The 23,256-nt window shown below is 40.3% G+C and overlaps 1 protein-coding gene across 1 annotated transcript in view; it reads right to left on the bottom strand.

The window, feature by feature from the left end:
* The window catches only part of plrg1 (pleiotropic regulator 1), a 30,382-nt gene extending 13,007 nt beyond the window's left edge, over nucleotides 1-17,375 (bottom strand). The window contains exons 1-5 of the mRNA XM_020515913.2: nucleotides 17,238-17,375; nucleotides 14,749-14,855; nucleotides 9,392-9,525; nucleotides 7,831-7,884; nucleotides 7,276-7,369 (exon numbers count right to left, since the gene is read on the bottom strand). Coding sequence (XP_020371502.1) covers nucleotides 7,276-7,369; nucleotides 7,831-7,884; nucleotides 9,392-9,525; nucleotides 14,749-14,855; nucleotides 17,238-17,246 — 398 coding nt within the window. The 5' untranslated portion in view covers nucleotides 17,247-17,375. The remainder of the gene's footprint in view (nucleotides 1-7,275; nucleotides 7,370-7,830; nucleotides 7,885-9,391; nucleotides 9,526-14,748; nucleotides 14,856-17,237) is intronic.
* Nucleotides 17,376-23,256: the final 5,881 nt, after the last annotated feature.

Below are 23,256 nucleotides of genomic sequence, written 5' to 3'. Positions count from 1 at the left end.
TCTGACCCGCTCCAGAGCCAGTACATCTTTCCTGAGATATGGGGCCCAAAACTGCGCACAATACTCCAAATGTGGCCTGATCAGAGCCTTATAGAGCCTTAGAACTGCACCCCTGCTTTTATATTCAAGTTCTCTCAAAATAAATGGCAAAGTTGCGTTTGCCTTCCTAACTACTGACTCAACCTGCAAGTTTACCTTGGGAGTATCCTGGACTAGAACTCCCAAGTCTCTTTGCACTTCAGACTTCTGAATTTTCTCCACATTTAGAAAATAGTCCATACCGCTTTTCTTCTTACCAAAGTGCATGACCTCATACTTTCCCACATTGTTCTCCAAATGCCTTTATTGCCCACTCTCCTAACCTGTCCAAATCCTTCTAGAGCCTCCCTGCAGCCTCAATACTACCTGTCCTTCTACCTATCTTTGTATCATCTGCAAGTTTAGCCAGAAAGCTCTCAGTTCCTTCATCTAGATCATTAATGCATAAAGTGAAAAGTTGCGGTCCCAACGCTAACCCTTGTGGAACACCACTAGTCACTGGCTGCCATCCTGAGAAAGGCCCTTTTAACCCCACTCTCTGCTTTCTGCCAGACAGCCAATCTTCTATCCATGCCAGCACCTTGCCTCTAACAGCATGGGCCCTTATCTTACTCAGCAGCCTCCTGTGCGGCACTTTGTCAAAGGCCTTCTTGAAGTCCAGGTAGATAACATCTATTGGCTCTCCTTGGTCTAACCTACTCATTATTTTCTCAAAGAATTATAACAGATTTGACAGGCAAGACCTCCCCTTGATGAAGCCGTGCTGACTTTGCCCTATTTTAACATACACTTCCAAGTATTCAGAAATCTTATCCTTCACAATGGACTCTAAAATCTTACCCATGATCAAGGTTAGGCTAATCGGCCTGTAATTTTCAGTCTTTTGCCTTACTCCCTTCTTAGACAGGGGTGTCACGTTAGTGATTTTCCAGTCCTCTGGGACTCTCCCATTCTCTAGCAATTCCTAAAAGATCACCACTAATGCCTCCTCTATCTCTTCAGCTATCTCCTTAACAACTTTGGGGTGTAGTCCATCTGGTCCTAGTGATTTATCCACCTTCAAGCCATTCAGTTTTTCTAGCACTTTCTCCGTGATGATGGCCACCATACTCAGCTCTGCCCACTGACTCTCTCGAATTTTTGGGATATTACTCGTGTCTTCCACTGTGAAGACTGACACAAAGTAATTATTCAGTTCCTCAGCCATTTCCTTGTTCCCCACTACTATCTGTCCAGCGTCATTTTCCAATGGTCCAATGTCCACTTTTGCCTCTCTTTTGTCCTTTATATATCGAAAGAAACTCCTACAGTCCTACTTCATTCAATAACTAAAATATTAAGAATATGAATCCACACCAGTATCCAATTTAAAACAGGAAATTAGAAAAACTACACATTATTACCGATTCACTTAATGAATTATGCTTAACAGCAAATACTAAAATATATTATTCATTAGCCAAGGTGTTCCCAAGCTTAAAACGCTTGGGCCAGTTTCCTTACAATGCCATATTGAATAAAAATGCTTCAAATCAGCGGCAAGTAAATGAATCAAAATAGCGAACTAAAAATTCTTACTACATTGCATAGAAATTACTTATTTCCATACTAAACTCAATTTATGGCTATCGAGGTTTCAAATCATCAGATTCAGGATTTAATTTGAAGTTAAACAACATTTGAGTTACATTTGCACTTGCTTTCACAACATTATGCAAAATCTTCAGTGATTTCATAGATAGCTGTTTTCTCATCCAATTGCTCATTATCAGGAAACAGGGGTTAAGAGCTGGGCCATTCACTTTTATGTCAAGATTATAAACTCAAATTAGCTTATTACCTAATAACTGTTCATTTGGGCCCTCTTGTGGCACAGCAGTGTCTACTCCTAGACTGGGAGGCCAGGGTTCAAGTCCCACCTGTTCCAGAGGTTTGTAATAACATCTCTGAACAGGGTGATTAGAAAAATAAGTTAAATTAAAAAACTGGTCATTAACCAATTAAAATTTATGCTTGGTGCTGATTCCCTATTCTTTATAGAATATAATGGAAGAAAGATCACAAAATGATGGAGCATCAACATCAGAATTTAAAGAGGTACATACTGCATCAGCTTAGGGGTTACTTTGAAGTTGGTAGGCTCAATATTGCTGTTAAAATAACAAGATCAAGTGAAGAAAAACCGAAAGGACCCTTCCTCAGTCCGAAGTGTTAACTCTGATTTTTTTTTCACAGATGCTGCCAGACCTGCTGAGCTTTTCCAGCAACTTTGTTTTTATTTAAGATCAAATGAATGTCATTTTTTTATTACAAAAATATACTTTATTCAAAAAAGTACAGTACATATAAAGCATTCTCAAGTCTGTTCTGTACAATCTTTACAGAGAAAAATAAAGAGACAAATTACATATCGGAATTTGACCACAGAGCTGTTGTACTGTTGCAAAAAACAAAGGCATTTTTAACTGACCTACAATACTCCTCACATAGCTGTTCACACCACATTCTGAGATCCACACTCAGTGCCATGCATTGCCATATGCACACTCTTGGTCTCTCTCTCTCTCTCAATCAGCACCGACTGAAAGCTGCCCTGTGGCCCCCAATTCCACTTCATCCTCTGACTCATTCAACGTGCTAACAAAAAACTTTTTCTCTTCCTTTCAGGGATTAAGGAATGCAAGATGTAACAATTTAGAGACACCCATGCCTCCCCAGAACCTTCCCTTCCCCTTCCCTCTGCCTCCCTTTGGCCTTTTACCTGCATCCGTCTTGTTCACTGAGAATTGTCGACATTAATATCAATTTCTCTGCCCCGCACTTACCCATTCGAACCTAGCTCCCTCAAAACTGACTGTACTCCGTGCTCTCAGATTCAACCCTGACTTTATGATGAAGCCTGCCAACAAGGGTGGTGCTATTGTCTACAGTACTGACCTCTACATTGCAGAGGCATAGTGCCAACTCTTGGACACACCTCCCATCTTCCTGAACCATGACCCCACCATTGTCCACATGGTCACTAATCTCATTTCATCCGGTGGTCTTCCCATCACTGCCTCCAAGCTCATAGACCCCAACACAGCCCACTTCTACCTCCTTCCCAAAATCTACAAACAGGACTGCTCAGGCAGAAACATTGTTTCTGCCTGCTCCTGCCTCTCGGAACTCATCTCTTCCTACTTCGACTTGATTTTATTTTCTCTTGTCCAGTCCCTTCCCACTTACATCTGCAATTCCTCTAATGTTTTACATCAGTTTCAGAACTTCCAGTTCGCGGGCTCCAGCCATCCCCTCTTCACATGGAAATGCAAAACTTTTACATGTCTATCCCCCATCAGTATTGTCTCAGGGCTCTCTGCTTTGTCCTGGGAAAAAGGACCAAACCATCCCCATTCACCACCCTCCTCTGCCTGGCCAAGCTCGCCTTCCGCTTTGAACAACTTCTCCTTTAACAATTTCTCACTTTCTTCAGGTCAAGGGGTAGCCATGGGTACCTGCAATGGGCCCCAGTTATGCTCGCCTCTTTTGGAGTACACAGTCCCACAACACAAAACCTTTCATCCAGTACGTCAATTACATCATCAGTGCTGCTTACCTCTCTTGTCCAGAACTGGAAAAGTTTATCTATTTCACTTCCAATTTCCACCCTGCTCTCACCTTCACCTTGTCCATCTCTGACTCCTCCCTTAGCTTCCTCAACATCTCTGATTCATTTCTGGGCACAGGCTGGCCACCAATATCCACTACAAACAAACCGACTCCCACTTACCTTGACTATACACCCTCACACTCTGCTTCCTGTAAAGACTCTATTCCGTTCTTCCAATCTCTCCGTCTCCATCGCATCTGTTCTGGTAATGTCAGCTTCGACAAGCAGACCTCCAAAATGTCCATCTTCTTCCTCAAGTGAGGAATCCCCACCTGTGGTTGACAGAGCTCACATTCCACTTGGAGATATGTGACAATCTCTTCCCCCCTGCAATCTCTTCTACGGCAGCAGAGACAGTCCAAGCATGCATGAAGGATCTAACAGGTAGTGCCCGCTGACCACCAGCCAAGGTAAGTATGGGTGCTTGTTGGAAATTTCGGGAGATGAGGCTTTCTGCCAAATGACTTTGATGGTCTTCTCAGGTGGAGGTTAAGTTAGTCGATGCCCCTCTGTGGTGTCCTCCTTCCCTTTCTCACAGGCCTTGCCCTCCTTCTGGTTGACTCTCATCTGTGACCTTGCTAGAGGGGGGCACCTTACTGTCCTTTGGGATTCACTTGTCTGCATTGTCATTTATGGCTATTTGCAGTCCATTGCATGTGCTCTGACCTCCTGCAGGTTCCGCACAGTCTAGGCTGACCCAAATATGTCAGGTAGCCTGGAGGGCAGGTGGAGGATTGTGTCCACATTGAGGGTCACTTTAACCTACTGCTTGCTGCTCCAAAGGAGGCACCATCAATGTGGTGGACCCCTTCGAACTCTACGTACCTTCCCAGGAAGGTGTGGACATCTGCTGCCAGGACATGGGGGTCATATATGTGGATAAGAACAACCTGGCTCCTCTGCACAGGCAGGATAAACACTGGTGCTGCAGACAGGACAGGCAGTGGGCTCTCACCTCCTTTATCTTCAAAAACCTTCAGAAGTTTACATTGCTTCAAGCTCCGGAAGGTTGCATCAAAATATCCCGCTCCTGGAGAAATCCTGCAGCCAAAAAATATCTGCCACTTGGAACCCACAGTAATCCAAGAAGACCCTCTTCATACAGAAGATCCGATCAACCAGGGTACCTTTCCGAAATATCATTATGTACAAACAGTAGTCCAACTGTAGGTCTGGTGCAGAAACATAGTTAAATGAAGTTGTTGTCCAGTTTGCACCACTCGACTTTGCTATCAGTCTGATATGCACCGGATTGTGTAGAGTTGCTGTTATTTTACACTAAATATGAATTAACCTCGCCACAACAATAAAGTCAACATTTTAAAGTAGCCTTTAAACATATGATTATTGTTAATTACCTGTAATCAACATCTGCTGCAAAATAATGAAGTATCATGAGTATCAAAACTTGTTAGGCATAGTTGTTGAGGTTTTTAGAAATGTATTTTTGTAGCACTGTACTTTTTCACAGAAACGTAGAAACCTGGAGTAGGCCATCCGGATCTTCGAGCCTGCTTTGCCCTTCAAACTTATCTTAGATAATCCTCCATCTCAATGTCATATGCCTCTTTCCCTTAACCCTTGATGCCTTTAATATCTAAAAACTTACCAATCTATTTGTTGAATATAGTCAATGACCTGTGTCCTAGAGTCTTCTGTGTTAGTGACTTCCACAGGTAGACGGCTCTCCAAGTGAAGAAATCTTGCTTCATCTCAGTCCTAATAGGCCTACTCTGTATCCTGAGACTGTAACCCCCGAACCAAGAGAAACTTCCTCGCTGCATCCAGCCTAACTGGCCCTGCTATAATTTTATATGTTTCAATCAGATTCCCTCTCGTTCCTCTAAACCCTAATGAACCAGGCCCAGTGCTGAACCAATCCCTCCTCTCACAACAGACTTGCCATCCCTGAGCCTTTGCCTCACTCCCTCATGCGCAAGTATATCCCTTCTTGGATAAGCAGACCAAATGGCACACAATATTCCAGGTGAGTCTTACCAAGGCTCTGTATAACTGCAATTAGACATTTCTACTTCTGAACTCAAATCCTCTTGCAATTAAGGCCAATATACCATTCGCCTTTCTAATTGCTTGCTGCACCTGCCAGTATACTTTCTTTGACTGGTATACAAGGATGCCCAGATCCCTTCACTCATCCACATTTCCGAATATATCACTGCTTAAAGAATACTGCCAATGTTTTTTGCTCTAAACGAGCACAAATTCATATTTGTCCAAGTTATATTGAACCTACCATGTATTATACCACTCAATCAACTTGTCTAGGCTACCCTGAAGCCTCAGAACTCTCAATCCCACCTGGTTTTGTGTTGTCAGCAAACTTGGTACACTCATTCAAGTCATTAAATATGTCATGAATAGCTGGGACCCAAGCACTGATCCCAGTGGTTTACCACTAGTCTGCCTGTCACCTGGAAAAGGACCCATTTATTCCCATATTACGTTTCCGATCTGTCAAGCAATTCGTGATCCATGCCAGTAGATTATCCACAATCTCGTGTTTTAATTTTGACCAATCCTTTTCTGTGCGACCTTATCAAAAGCCTATCTTAGTGAGCAATTCTATAACTTCATGGTCACTCTTCTGTAATGGACACCACACAAGGTTGCTAATTGGTCTTTTTTCATTAAACAATATCCAGTTGTACTGACATTGCTAGCATTTCTAATCTTCTGTTTAATGCGTTCCTTTCTTGTGTCTCTTTCTCTGATATTTCACAATTTGTACCTGATTTTACATTGAATTTACTCAAATTTGAACTTGCTTCTCAGTTGTTCCCTTACTTATTTTAAAATCCTTCTAACCAACTGACTAAGAATAGGTATAGTAAATTGCCTTGTTCCTTCAAGCCATTGATGCCCATTTATACCTCTGTAATATTGTTCAACATTGCCCTTGCTGACTTCATCTGGTGCTGAAACTTTCAACTGCGTCCTTGTTACCTCTAGATTCAAATATTCCTACATTCTCTTCGCTTGCCTTCATCTTTCACCTTCTATCAGCTTAGCTCAATGTCTCGTGGACAATCTTTCATAAACTTCATTAAAATTCTTGATTATGTGAATCAATCCTCCAGTAATACAATCATGGACTTACTATGGAAGCTATATTTTTATATAGGTTTAAACAACATTTTGCAATATTTTGCTATTCCTCAATATTCATTTGATGTTACAAAAATAACAAAGATTAAAAATTCTTTTCCTAAGCTGATAATGAAGTCAGTGCAGCACAGGAGGAGGGCATTCAATCCAAGGAATTGTCATTCAAATTGAGAGACTGATGTATCGGAGATCATCACAATAGAAACAACAAAAGTTATTCATTTCAAATGTCTGTTTGGCAAGATTTGAGAAGTTGACCAACAGTGAATAAGTATTCACCATAACTTTACCAAACTTCTATATATATCCAGTTGTCAAAACCACTTGTAACTTCATGTTCCTCACAAATACCAAATTATGAACAGCTGTGTAATAATCAACTAAATTCCTTCCTTGTTGTCAAGGAAATATAAACATAATGATGATTTTCCAAGAATTTTTAAAAGCATAAAGCTTACCTGGCTTGTGAAGGAGGAAGCGCCAAAGCCAAGGCTTGAGCACTTGCCTCACTGGGCATTTTCTGCACTTGTGTATCAGCTGTCAGAGCAACTCCTACAATTCAGATAAATTGAACAAATGCTGTATAATAAAGGATGGCAACTATAGACTTAATTTCCAAATTATGTGGTTGTGCAAATAAATTTCTTGATTTCAGAACGCAAGATACTAGAGTTGTGTGTTACTTCAAAAACGCCACATTGTTTCTGGCTAATATGCCCTCATTTCTAACAAATTTTTGTTTGTAAAAGGTACACTTAAAGTCTCAAATTTGGTTTGTTGGATATCTATCATAATGTTACTTGAATATAACCAAGGTTACCATTTATAAAGTTCAAATAAATCCTTACTAGAAGATTAAGCATTGCATTCCCATGTGTTTTCTGTAGCTGCTTTATTTTGTCCCATTGATCAACTCAGTAAGTGAATTTGGTGGTCTGACAGTCAAATCATTGCTAAAACTCACTGCAGATTATAGACTTCAAAAAATACCTTTTTCCAGAAATGCTACTGACCTGGACCTGATGGGTACGGATGTGTGCCAGTTATAATGTATTCAGATTCCTCACCTAAAACATAATAAACATAAGGCAAACATTTGGACTTTCAAACAATATTCTTTCAGAACATTTTAAAGCAATATTGCAATCATCCAAATAAATCTTTAAAACGATGGCACTCACAAAGGCCAGCACTGATGATGCAAGATTATACACGTTTCAGGTACATGCTTCAAATCATAATTACGGACACCTACCATCTTAACACATCAATTAATCCATTTTTCTTTTATATCCTTACGTATTTATTTGTGAATATTGAAACACTCAGGGAATAGTGTGTGTGACTGCTGGTCACTACATTTGGTTCTGCCTCCTAATAGGGTTGGGTCTTACTGTGAACTTTTCAATAGGTTAGTCAGAACAGTTCAAGGATGACTGGAAGGTCAATTTTACAGCACGAGCGTTGAACTCATACTAGAAGGTTATCACCACTCATGGTGGGTTTCTAAAGATGATTTTAGAATCTACATCACAGTCGCAACAAAAGAAAATTCAGTTAGCCACAACTGCTCCAGAAAGACATTCCAGCATCAACAACTTGTCTTTCCAATGTGATTTCGGAACTAGATCAACATTTGTGTCAATTCATGAATATTCTTTTTCTCTGGAGCTTAGCTGCATTTGGCTAAAGTGCATTTAAGATAACACTTTGTAGAATCTTGTATCTTTCTCAGAATTATGGATTGTATGTATGTTAGTTTTGAGAAAAGTAATTTCACATCTTTGCAAAGTCTAATCCTTCTGCTAATAATCTTTGCTGGAGTAAGTTTTGTTTGAAATCCAAAAAGTTATTGCTTGTTAAGCAAAAAAACCTGGCTACTCATCTTCATCAAGAAAACTGTCTTTCTGATCTATGACATTGAATGGAATTTCTTCAAAATTAGTTCACTAAAGAAGTTAAGGATGCCATAAGCTAAGATTTATTTAGGCTAAATTGGTTTACATTAAAGCGGCAGAAAATAATAAATAGAAATGCACATTAGTCTTAATTGTTGTTACACATGATCTATATTGCCGATAGTGTGAAATAATCACTTTGGGATAGAAATTGACAACTAACAGTGAAAGCAGAGAAAATCAATATAACCTCCAAACCTCTGAATTCCAACACAGAAGCATTTGTTTTACTAACTTCTGGAGCTGATCACCAGTTACCAGAACAATCAGCCCTTCATTTTTTAAGCTACAAAAATACTTATTTTAGTTTACAAATGCATTAGATACTTTTAAATGCTTTTTTTTTTTAAAAGTTACAGGCCCCACTTAAAACTCAGTTCCCAAATGAAAAATATTTAAATTCAAGAGTTTTCTTTCAGAATCACAGCCACAAAGATCAATTAAAAAACTGGCAACACGCTCACATACCTACAAGCCCGCCATACTCAAGATAATAAATAAATGTTCATATCTGCAGTAGTGTACACAGGGCATAAATGACAGAATAAAACAAACATAGTTAAATTCACTTCCGTAAAACTGAAAATCTTTCCTCTATTGTGAATTGACTGCATACCATGATTTAGGTCATAAGGTCCATGATTGTAGGAGTCAGACTGCGAACTCTTTTCTCTGATTTCCTTAAGTATGGGCATATGGAGCACAGGACTGTACTCTGTTTGAAGCTTCACATTCATCTTGAGTTTATAACTGATCAAACACAAAAAGAATGCAAGAACAATGAATCAATAGAAAAATAACTCTCTAAAATAGCTATGCAGCATAAAAACATTTTCATATTACAGTTCAAAGTGATTCCAAAATAAACAAAAGCAAGGAATGGTATCACAGGACAGCGGAGAGGTGACTGTTTCCTGTGTATTACTATTTCCCTCTCTTTAAATTACAGTTGTGGAGCTGGGATATTTAGTTAGAGTAGGGTAGGACAGGGTAACTTAATCACATCAAATAAATATCTGTCTTGTAGACACTTCTTGTGTACTAAACAACTACCTGTACAGGAAGAGTTATCTGCTAGAACTCGATCTCCAGTTTGAGAATCTAAATAGCATCTGGCATCTCAGCAATGCGTCAAGAGTGGGACAGCTACATGGACATCGTGATCCACGAGATGATCACTCCATACCTTAAGACTACGCAGACAGAGACAAAACAAGTGATTGTCAGGGAGTGAAAGCAGAACAAACAGAGCTCCCTGAGCTGATCTTAGTCTTAATTATTATTCATTTCTGAATATCGGTGAAGGCAATGATTGCTCTGGACAGTATAGCCAAAGTGAAGTAGCATAAATTCCAGTATGATTGTGTAACGCAAAACAGAGTGCTCCAGCTGGGGTATTTTCTAAGGGAATTCACAGTTAGGGAGGAGGTGCTTTTCTGGTCTTTCAAAGAACAGGGAGTGATCAGGGAGAGGAATCCGGAGACAGTGAGACCAAAAGATAAGCCCAAAGACATTGATTAGATAAGCAGGTAGGTAAACGATTCTTGATGTTCAGATATTTCTCTCAGTAAACTGGGGCAATAACTTAAACTGGTGATGGGAACATGCAAATACTGAATTCATTACACTCTATTATAACTACAAATAATCATGGTAAACTATTTCTAAAATTGAAACCAAATTATTTACATAAATCACAATAAAAATAGCAGATTCAGAATTTGTCTTACAGCTTTGGCACAAAGGAGTTGGTGTCCATTTGTTTGGTTGATGGCACGCACTACTGCAGTAAGTAGGTGCAGTTTGAAGAACTTTAGCCCAGGTTTATAAACAGAAATCTACGTTTTGGGCACTATAATGCATCTGTGAGCGGTAAGTTACTGGGCACTGTCAGGAGGCAATCACAACTCTTAAAGTAGGTACTTCAGATTTGGCCCATATTCACTGTAGGAGGGTGTGATTGCAAATGAGGCATGTATCCAGAACGCAGTACTGAAAACAATCTCAGCTCTTGCAGTTGTTCAATGGCCTTGCAACTTGTGTGGAGGAGAGCAGAGACAGCAAGGAAAATGAACAAACTGACCACAATACTATGGCCATTGAAGTGGGGAGAATAAAAAAGAATGGAGTAATGTTATCATAGGAACCGGTATAATTGGAATACGTATCAGTTTTTGCAATGGAGAGCTCAAATCCCAAAGGCTAAGTTGCCTATATAGCACTGGCTTAGGGACGTCTCTTTGTGGTTGGAGTGGAACTTGGACTGTGACGGGGGATTTAGTTCTCAAGATTCAGAGAGTACCAGCAATATAGATCGGACTATTAAAGAGGTGTTGCTAAGGGAATGAGTAGCTGGGGGCTAATTTAAAAAGCAGAACCATAAAAGCATTGATCTTTGGATTACTACCTGAGTCACAAGTAAATTGCACAGGGATGTAAGGTCAAAAAGTTGAATGTGTACCTCAAAGATTGATATCCTGGGAATAAGTTAGCTCAATAGGATGGATGGCTGTGGAGCGACATACATGGCACAGATTCACCATGAACCGAGATCATCCTGAAGGCCTTATCTTCTCAATCTTAAGCCCTCATCTGAGGCGTGGTGACCCTCAGGTTAAATTCACCACCAGCCATTTCTCTTTATAATGACAGAGCAGTCTGTGATCCTTTGTGACAATGGTGACTTTCACTTTTCAAAGATTTGTGTGGGAGCAATGGGTTTCAGTTCATGGGTCACTGGCACTAACAGTGGAGAAGGAAGATGTACTGTTGGGATGGTCTTCACCTGAACCTCAATGAAATGACTGTCCTGGCAAATCATATAACGGGAACTGCAGGGGCACCTTTAAACCACAGTGGCAGGGTGGTCACAAGAGTGGAGGTTTGCTAAATTAAAGGGAAAGGACAAAGTAATATGACAGGGTAGCAATATGGGGAGTGATAATAAGAGTCTGACAGGACAGGACAGCATTTATAAACATAAGAAGAACCAATACATAAGAACGTGGTACAGAAAACTGTAAAAAGATTGAATTAAACACTGTTTATCTGAACACATGTACAACTTGCACAAGATGAATGAATTGATAGCACAAATAGAAATGAAAATTATATGACAGCTGATATAGAGACATTCTTGTCAGGTCACCAAGGCTGGGACCTGAATATTCAAGCGTACTTGGCATTTTGGAAAAACAGGGCAAAAGGAAAAGAAGGTAGGGTAGCTCTGATAATAACCAGATGCTATTTATTCATCAGTGAGAAACCATTTTGGATCAGGAGATCAACTGCAGAATCATTCATTGGTGGAGGTGGTTTATAGCCAACTTACTGTGGTTACACTGTAGGACAGCACATAAATTAGGAAATATTGGGGACTTGTGAGAAAGAAACTTCAATAATTGTAGGTAATTTCAATTTTCACATTGATTGAACGAATTAAATTGGCACAGGTAACCTAGATGATGAGTTCATAAAGTGTATTTGGGACAATTTCTTAGAACAATACCTTCTTTGGGCTGACTATGCCTAGTGGGATAGGATGAATTAATGACCTCACTGTCATGGAAGCAAGAATGATCCTAACATGAAGGCATTTCATTTGCAGTTTGAAGGCGAGAAACACAAGCCTGAAACTAACATGTTCAGCTTAAATGAAGGTAATTACAAGGCTAAGGTGACAGAGTTGAGTAAAGTAGACAGGGAATTTGGTTTAAAGGGTAGGATTTAGACAAACAGTAGTAAACATTTTAGGAGATACTTCATCATTCTCAAAGATATATTGTATTGAGAAAGAAAGATTCTGAGAAGAACACACCATCTGTCGTGAACTAATGAAGTTAAAATGGCTTCAAATTGAAAGAAAGGGTTGTAGAAGATTAGTGGTAGGCCAGAAATATACAAAGATGATGGTGACAGCTATAGGACAGACACCTAGAAGTATGTTTTTGAAGCTAATACTGAAACCTGTTTTAGATAAGGACAAGAATAGGAGCTCAACATTTCTGACAATAGGTTTTTGAATGGGATAGAAAGGTGAGTTTACAAAAAAGAGAGGAGGAATGATTACAGTTCAATGAAAGAAATAATTACGGCTGAGAGAAAGAATGATATGTTAGAAGGATTGCCAAAGGCAGCCACTTAAATTGAAGAGAGGAACAAAAAAAGTGGTAGTCACTAACGCATGCCAATATGTTTTGATGAGGGTGTAGCGTCCAAAAATGGCTCAGTGATAGAACATAACAATCAATGGGTATTTGTGACAAGGGTGTTTTTCATGGAGGTTCTGCAGACCTGAGAATTCAGACCCTTGCTTTTGTGGAGTATAGCAATGATTTAGCGTTAAATGTAGAAAGTTTTCAAATGATACAAAACTTGTTTGTTTGGCTGCTAGTGAGGAAGGAAGCTATAAACAATGGAATATTTCAATTGTGGGTGCTAAGGTGGGTGGAAAAGTGGCAAAGAAGATTCAATCTAGAGAAATAGAATGTAATGTATTTGGAAAGGGCAAACAAGATTACATGATGGCACAGTCATTAGCACTATTGACTCACAGCACCAGGGACCAGGGCTTGATTCCAGCCTTGGGTGACTATCAGTTTGGAGTTTGCACACGTGTGCATTTCCTCCAGGTGCTCTAATTCCTCCAACAGTCCAAAGAAGCATAGGTTAGGTGGATTGGCATGCTGAGAATTGCTGAGTAGTGTCCAGGGATGTGCAGGCTGGGTAGGTTATCCATGCTAAAATCCCCATGCAGGATGATGGGGATGGAATGGGATGCTCTTCGGAGGTTGGTGCAGACTTGATTAGCCGGATGGCCTCTTTCTGCACTGCAGGGATTCTAAGAAAGGAACACACAATAAACGGTAGGATACTGAGAAGTGTAGAAGAATAATGGGAACCTTGGAATGCATGTCCATAGATTTGCAAAGGTAGTAGGACAGATAAATAATGTGGTTGAGAGGGTTACACAATCTTTCCCTTTATTAGTCAAGGCACAGAATATAACAGCAGTAAGGTTGTGGTACAACTGCAATAAGCATTTTTAAGTCACAGCTAGAGTATTGTGCATAATTCAATAGGATGAGTAGCCCCTTCTGTACCAAACATTTTTTCTGTTGGGCTGGACCCTTACCCCGGGAGTCTTAACAATGCCTGCAACAGTGGCCGATCACGATACTCAAAAACAATTCTTCGTCACTTAACCCAATAGAAGTGTCATTGTTGCAATGTAAAACACAGCAGCCAATTTGTACATAGCAAATACTCACAGATAACTCTATGTTAATAACCGCAATTTGTTTTACTGATGTTAAATGGAGGATAAATATAACTGAGAATAATTAAAGAATTAAATCTCCCACTCCTGTTTGAAATAATGTTTTGGAAACTTTTATGTTCATCTGAAAGAATGAATGGACTTTGGGACAACATTTAAACTAAAGGCTAGCGTCTTAAAAGGTATAGCACTTCTTCATTGAACCACCAGCTTGCTTCTTTGCACTCAGTTCTCAGGGGTTGGTCATGAACTCACACACTGTTGACTCAGAGGTTGAAACCCTCTGACGAACTAAGCCATTGACTGAAACGGACAATATAAAAAACTGGACGTGGAATACAGAGAAATGGCATGACAATACAGCAGAGTATGGATGCCATATGTATGTAAGTTGATGGGATGCCTGCAGATGATATTGCTGACCATGGGCAGTCCTGTGGATTTGGACAACAGAGTGAAAACCGTGCAAGGTCATAGTATGAACAACCACGTTATTACAAATAAGAAGTGGTCTAAGCAGACAAGATGAAAACATGGTAATGGGAAATAACACAGGTTGAAGTATTACGTGCCGGACATAAAACACTTGGGACTTTGACATTGGTTGTAATGAAGCTGGGCCCTTTGCACTGTATCTAATGAGATACTCATTCTGTAACCAAATATTATAAGGCAAGATCAACAAAAGCACTCACCTTTTCTCATCTACTGCAATAGGTTTAGCATGATCACTAACAAACATGTCGTGGGTTCTTTTCAGGGATCTGAACACCAGTGTGTGTACAGAATGTTTCTGCACCTCCTGCCAAAAAGAAAAAAAAAACAATTTTGAATTATGTATGAACTTCTCATTCTGTAATAACTAATCAACTAATTAAATTGAACTAAACAATGACAAAGTAGGTGGAATTGCTGAACAAAATACACTGATTCTTTCTATACTTACACATTTCAACATGCCATGTAACCTTAGAAGATATCTTGCAGGCACTTCAAGAAATATTATCATAGGGTCAAGTGAAACAATATGTCAGCACAATGACATTTACTTTTGGAAACAGAATAAAACACATGAATCGCCATATGACATGTGCTGGGCAGTTTCTAGTGACAGTAGGCCCAAATCACAAAACACTTCCAGCCCTTGAAAATGTTTCGCTGAGGAAATTGGTATCCACAACTGGTGAGAGTGGCAGTCATCCTGGAGACCAGACACTGTCAAACCATTACATTCTCACTTTCTGGGATTCTGTTGTTATAGTTAAGCATTGTTGGAGTAGCGTCAAAAATAGCTTTATTCTTTCCCTGATCATCCTGCAGCTAACCTGAAAATGCTCAGTACTATCACTGGAGAGTTCTAGAGCAATTGGAATTCATTCCTCGCCACTGACTTTCTTGACTTTAACAAGCACTACATACAATTAAAGCACAGAAACAAAACACACTCCAGCTCATAAGAACCCCAGAAGTAGGAGAAGGCCTTACGGCCTCTTGAGCCTGCTACACCATTCAATAAGATTATGGCTGCTCTGATCTGGGTCTCATCTCGTTTCCCGTAACTCTTGACCCCTCCATTCCCACCATTCTGTAGTTCAAGACTGTATCTCCACCTTGAATACAGTCAATGATTTTGAATCCAGAGTGCTCTCCAGTAGAATATTCGAAAGAGTCACAAACCCCTAGAGATGAAACCTCCTCATCTCTATTTTAAATGGGTGTCCCTTTATTTTGAACATTCAGCACTTTCAAGTTCTCTCATGACAGTAGACTGCAGATGAGCAATAGTGTATAGTGCAGGTCAACTGAAGACCTAAAACTTTATTCCACTTCATATGTTGTCTAAAATAATTGCAACTTTGTTGAAAAAGTTTCTAAACTTTTAAACTTTAATGTATGTATCTTCTGTGAAGGAAACTAAAATTCAATGCTCATTTCATGCCACCACCTCATGTTTTGTGGTAATGACTACACATTTCTTATCAAGCATATAATTTATGGTTACATTTATGCCAAGTCTTCCGTCAACCCCTTCACTCAAAGGTTAAGTTATCCCTAATTATTACGCGGGTATATTAGGGTTGTTCAATAATAAAACACCAATTAACAAATTGATAGAATTCACAAGTTAAAATTCAAACGTACTGGAGCAAGATCAGAAAAGTTAATTGGAAATGGTACCAATGGAAAGCCTCACTCATAATGAGAAATTTGCCTAGTAGGCTAGTAGCATAAATTTTCCAGAATTTTGACAGTTTATCTCAGGATTACACATTTGAATAGTCATAGAGTTAGAAAATTAGAAATTACACAGGAAATTTGTCTGATATAGATGCTCTTCCATAAAATGAGCAGTTCTGATCCTGCACCCCAATTTCTATTCTAATGTATTTTCCTGCATGACTTTGTCACTTTCTCACAAGTGCCCATTCCTAATTAACATTTATGGTGCCTACTTTATTGAATACTGCATTACATAATCTTATAAGCCTCCTGTAAGTCACATCTTCCACTCTCCATCATTCTGCACATCTCAAAAATGCAAAGTTACCAGCTACTCCGTTTCATCTCTATAAATTTTAAACACTTCATTGACAGTCCATGCGTTCCTCTATATTAACAAAGGTAGGTTGGAATGTTTAAGTTTTATCACATATACATGGGCGTATTAAACAAGACTCATTCAGACGAATTCTAATTTGCAACGAGAAACAGATAAATGGGGGGGAAATCGCAACGGCAAACTTTCTGTAAGTATACAATTGATTAAAACCAAAAGCTGAATAATTTAGAAAGGCATGCAAGGTAAGAGATCACTGCATCTTTATTTCTGTTATGTATTTGAATGGATAAATGCCGGGTAGTGAGGGACGATAAGAAAGTTATACTGTATTTAATCAGCATGCATTTTACTTTTATTATAAAATGAGAACTTTGTAAAGCACGTCAACTTCCTTTCTTTCAAACAGGAAAAGCTTCCCCAACATCATCATCCTTTTCTATTTTCCTCGGCAACTTGAGAGGGGACCTCCCCTCTTCCTTGCTTTATTGTGCGAGGTAAGCGGCCAGGCCGGAACGCTCAGACCCTGCAACTGGCGGCTCAAAGGCCGAAAGCCCGAGGGCCCGAGAACAGCGGCACATCCACACTCCCTCCTATTGAATCCTGAACATAACCCAAATACCCCACCTCCACCATAGCTGCAACTCGAACTGCTTTTTAAAAGCGGGCTCCAGATCCCAGCAGAAACCGCCACCTCCCCGCGTGACCGGTCTTCCCAATCGCAAGAGCAGCCCTCACTTCCCAACCGGAGATGGACGGATAACAAAGAGAAGCCCTGTCGTGGGATTGTCTGTCCGCCAGCGACAGCGCCACTTACTCCGTGCGGCCGTACACCATATCAACAGCGACAGAGTGTAGGAATTGCCGATGCTGGAGTCTGAGATAACGAGGTGTGGAGCTGGAGGAACACAGCAGGCCAAGCAGTTTCTTCGGAAGGGTCCAGACCCGAAACGTCAGCTTTCCTGCTCCTCTGATGCTGCCTGGCGTGCTGTTCCTCCAGCTCCATACCTTGTTATCATCATATCAACAGTGCTGCAGGCTTTTGGCTGCACCTATTTTCAATTGAGTTCTTCAGGACGTGCAGCATGCCACAATATATTACTATATCAGATACATTATTCTGAAGGTTCCAGTGGGCCAGGGATAGTGTCCCCACCTCTCGACTAGAAGGCTAGAGTTCAAATCTCTGACTCCTGAAAAATGGCCACTGGACTCGAAACATTAAGTCTGCTTTCCCTCCACAGATGCTGTTATAAGATAAGATGTAGGAGCAAAATTAGGCCCATGGAGTCTGCTCCGCCATTTGATCTCAACCGACCTGCTGAGTTTCTCCAGTAAGTTTTATTTCAATCCTACTTGCTCCAGATTTGTGTCATGAATGCTGAACAGTTAGACTTTAAAATATTAACATTTTCTCCCACCCCCAGCTTCCCCACAACCATGGTCAGATAGTTAAGAGAGCAAAGCAAACGGGACTTGCACGGGGTCCATACAGAATGATCAATGCAGCGGTCTCTGAATTGTCTGGGAAGTTGAATTTTCCAGGAATAATTGTCTCCCCTCGGAAATGTCAAAAAAAATCTTTCAGAGTCCTGAGAGCTCATTTAAGCTTAATATTCACTCAGGAAATGGTAGAAGATTAAAAATCCATGTTAAATCCTGACGAACTATTAAACTTAGCCCCACAACAACAATAACACTGCAACCCCTGGTATACCTCACACCCCTACCCCTGACCCAGCATCTGCCCCAACTACTGAATGCCACTAGATCTAACACACCCATCTACTCAACAGATCTCATCTCACACAATGCAACCACATCCCACCCTCTGCCAGACTTGACAGCCCCATAGGAACCAGACCCAACTCCACACCCACTCCTGAACCAGTCCAACTCTTAACAGCTCTGGCTCCACCCTGTGACCTGACCCTACATTCTCTTGACACAACCTGAGACTGCTGGGCCTGACCTCTAGCCCACCTGAAATATCTCAACCCCTGCTGGACCTGACTCAGTTTTAACTTCCGAGTAACCATTTAACAGACCCCTTTCTTACGTATACATCTCCGAAGGCACTTTCACCAGATACCTTACACCCTTCACTTGCCCCAGGATCTGTACGCTCTTCTCCAGATCCATACCTGACCTCCTTCCTGCACCAGAGACCTGACCTGACACCTCATCACCTGTCAGCTGACATGCTCTCCCTTCCTTTCTGCCAGACTGGACAAAATCTGAGCCCCATGCTACAACACAACAATCCCCTCACCCTCTGACACTGGACCTAAACAAACACTCCACCTCCCTCCTGACCCACTTCCTTCCCATCTGCTACTGGAGCAGACCTGACCCCCAACAGTTGGACTTGACCCCTTAACCTCCTGTGCCAGACCTGACCAGACCATGTTTGCTTGCTTGAATTGATGGTAACTGCCAACATAGAGAGTGTGGGCCTAAAAGTCTGCTTCCATATTATAGTTTCTATGTATTTCTGTCCCATTTCTAGCATCAACCCTATTTTGTTATTTTCTATTTCATGGAGAATCCTAATGTTAGTGCTTCCTGAATGTTCCTCTCTGTTAATGATAGACTCCAAAGACAATCCTACATTCCAATATCCAGTCTACATCAAGGACTTATTTCAGTTGCCAACTACACTTACTGTGCCTGAGCTGCTGAAACATCACTATCATTATCCAAGGTCAAGGGCTTGGTTTCGCTCTGTTGGCTGGTCTGTGATCTGGTGATGCGGTTCAATTACCACAACAGCTGAGGTTACTATGAAGTATTCTTCTTCTCCACCTCTCCCCACACCTGAGATGTGGTGACCCTCCACTAGTTGTTTCTGTCCAGTAGGAGTACAGCAACTTTTACCTTTAATGCAAGGTTAATTCAACAAATATTCAAATGTTTCATCTTAGTGATGATATATGGTCAGAAGTACACAAACTCATGGGTGTAAGACTTCAGAGACTGGCAGAAAATTAGGCTCTGGTGGTTGTGCAGAAAGGGCAGGGAATGGTTCTCAAAGAAAATTAGCCTTTCAAGGCTTAATCAGTACGGAGGAGGAATGGCAGATCGACTTTAAGTCAAGATTAAGTCAAGAGTATTTTTCTAATTTATTACCTAGCAGAATTTCAAGGGCTCTCAGTTTATTTACATCGTGGTTTAACAGTTATCATTTTTAATTTTGTTGCTTCAGCTATTTAGAGTGCAAAATAGAATCATAAAGGAGGCCAATGAGCTCGTTATGTCTTTGTAAGCTCTTTTGAAAGAATTATCCAATTAATGCCACAATCACGTTCTTTCCCAAAATTATAGCAATTTTATTCAAGTATTTATTCAATCATTGGAGGCATCAAGTATATCATCCCTTTTCAGTACTAAACAGTGTCTTTGATCAAAACTGCCACCTCTTCCTTTCTTTTGAAATACCAATAAAAAGGACAAAATCAGTCTAACATTTCCTGTAAAATATCTTTATTGATCAGTAAAAGGCAAACATTCTTTCTTTAAGAAACGAACAAATTCAGAAGAGCATTCATAAGAGCTGGGAATCAGGTTGACGATGGTTTCCATTCCCTGTTGATTTGCTGCAAAAGGAAACGGATTGTACTGCAATGCCAAGAGCAGTAAAAGATGCTGCCTCAATAATGTAGGAAACAACTTCACCCTTAACCAATGTCAAGCAAATAATTATCTGGTTATTTGTCTCACTGTTTGGGACATCTTGAGGTCATCAGAGATGCTTTATAGATGCATGTTATCTAACCTCTTCTACAAAAGTGAAACTAATACAGTCAGCATTATACTATAGACCAAAGAGGTTTCCTCCCCTTATTTGTTTTCAGTTACCTTATCTTCAAGTGCTGGATACAATCAAAACTATTAACAGTCCATTTATTCCTGTGATCCAATCGATTTTAATTTATTTCCTCACCAAATTTGGAGAAATCAAGGTATTTAGAATAGTGTCTCACTGGAACTTTTTTGTAAACAAAATTCTCTTATGCTGTTATTTATATTGTGTTTCAATTGCCTTTACCATATATCTTTATCCATATTTCTTTAACTAGGGGTGCATTTACAGGGAGTCAAAGTTTAATCTCAAGTCCTCCTGTAATGTGCAATCCTGAAGGTTCTTCAGGAACTATAAAAATGAAAATAAAAGGAAGAGGCTGTTACTTCAGAGTCCCTGGGTATCTTTTGGTTTCTGCATCTAATTCTCATCTATATGCTGTCCTTCAGCAGCATCATTCAAAGACAAACCATCAGGTTCCAAGTAAACATTAATGACCCCTAATTCTGCCTCTCTGCCAATTCTGTCAAACCCTCCACTTCCTCTATGTTGTCATAATGTTTGTATAACGTTCAGTTTCAAATGAGTTCTAATTCCTTGTAGAAAACACCACAAAGACTGAAGTCATTGTTTTCAGCCTTTAACATAACCTCTATTCCACTATTATCAATTTCAATTCACTCCAGGCCACTGTTTCAGGCTGAAACAGATTGTATCAAACCTCTGTGATCTACTGGATGCAGATGTGAACCTCCACCTTTATCCTTTCTAACACAAAACCGGCTATTCTCACCACTTTGACTTCACCACCTGTGTCCCTGCCTTCGAATCCCTACAGCTAAAACACTCACCATACCGTTATTACTTCCTACTCCAGTGATCTTCTGGCTAGCCACCCATTGACCACTCTCTACAAACTTGAGCTCATCCCAAACTATTCTGCAGACATACTAATGCATAGCAAATCGGCTCAACAGCAGGGCCAGAAAGAGAAATCCTGGTGCTGCTTCTGTTTCTAGGCCCCATATTCCACAGCAGGCCCCACACCAGCATGAACTTTTCTTCTCATATCCTTTCTTAAGGGCTACATTTTGACTTTCAGAGGTTACATTTTGTTTACAGAGAATATTTTTCATTCTCACTAACTCATTTATTAAGTGCTGCAGTCATGTAGTAACGATTCCTTCTATATATATGTTGAAATTTGGGTATTTAGATACACATTGAAGCAGTCTTAGAAGAATTCATAAATCTACCCAATCAACCATCCATTAAACTTAAAGCAGTAATACACAAACATTAATTTCTTAGACACCACAACAATTAAATTGGCAAAGAAAATAGGTACAAATTAGCAATGAAACTTTTTTCAAAAATGGCTAACTAACGTCGGGCGGCATGGTGGCTCAGTGGTTAGCACTGCTGCCTCACAGTACTAGGGACCCGGGTTCGATTCCATCCTTGGGCGACTGTCTGTGTGGAGTTTGCACGTTCTTCCCGTGTCTGCATGGGTTTCCTCCGGGTGCTCCGGTTTCCTCCCACAGTCCAAAGATGTGCAGGTTAGGTGGATTGGCCATGCTAAATTGCCCATAGTATTCAGGGATGTGTAGATTAGGTGGGTTATAGGGGGATGGGCCTGGGTGGGATGTTCTGAGGGTCAGTGTGGACTTGTTGGGCCAAAGGCCTGTTTCCACACTGTAGGATTCTATGAGATTCAATGTGAACGTGCAACATTTCCACACATGGAATTCAAGCGCAGAAATGCACATTGCATGGTAAGTAAGGTTGGAATATTGGAGGCACTGGTTGCCTATTGGAACTATGATGTAAATGAAGTAACAAACTCAACTAAAATAAAGGGGGGTGGTGTATAGGCGTTTTGTTTTCTCACACAGTGACTTTTTATGATCAGGAATGTACTGTCTGAAAGGGTTTTAGAAGTAAATTCAACAGTAACTTTCAAAGGAAATTAGATAAATACTTGAAGACAAAATACTTACTGGGCTTTGGAGATAGAGCACAGAAATGGGACTAATTGATTATCTTTCATGAAACTTGTTCGGTCTGAGTGAGCAACTGACCTCTGTGTTATGTAGTTTTGTGTTTTTGGGTGGAATTTTGCTGCTTCTTTGATGGTGGGTTTGGAAGCAGGGGCTATTGGGTCAGGCCGGGAAGATAGAGGGGAATCAAGTTGGAATGGATCTCCGATGCATTTCCACCAGCACAGAGCTTTGTCTGAGTTGGATTGGGAAGAAGATTGGTTGTTTGCTGCACAGATATACGTCTTGGTCATTGTGGTCTCAATTACAAGGGATTTCACCACTTGTGGCTTGACCTGCATCTCACCCCACCCACCACTGTCACATGTGGAGGCAGCCAGCTCAATGAAGGCAGAAGACTGGCAGGGCACTGAAGCTTTATATAGCCCAAGGAGAGTCAGCATTTGTGAAAGGCCAAAATCATGGCTCAGACTGATTGGATGGAATAATTTACCTCCATTTCAATTGGCACATCAATCCAGATTCTGGTGACTTGTTATTTGTGATGTAGGCTGGTGAGAGCATCTCTAGTACCTACTGAAGCTCTAAGAGTTGCCAGCCCTCTAATTGGTTTTGCAACATTGGGAGCCCCATCCACTGTCCTCAACTGGTTAGCAAATCTGAATTTGGCTCTTTGCTTAATATTATTTTGAATCAAAAGTAAGCAACATGATAGTGCACTAATGTAAACAAGCTGACAATCCAATAAAATATCATTGACCATTAAAGACGTGACTGGATGCTTCTCTGGAAGTGTATGGAAATGCTTAAACTTTTTCTTTGACGTTACAAATACTATTTCAAC

Source organism: Rhincodon typus, chromosome 1, assembly GCF_021869965.1.
Source record: "Rhincodon typus isolate 14 chromosome 1, sRhiTyp1.1, whole genome shotgun sequence".
NCBI lineage: Eukaryota > Metazoa > Chordata > Chondrichthyes > Orectolobiformes > Rhincodontidae > Rhincodon > Rhincodon typus.
Note: the sequence above shows the minus strand (reverse complement) of the source record. Positions and strands in the feature narration are given on the sequence as shown.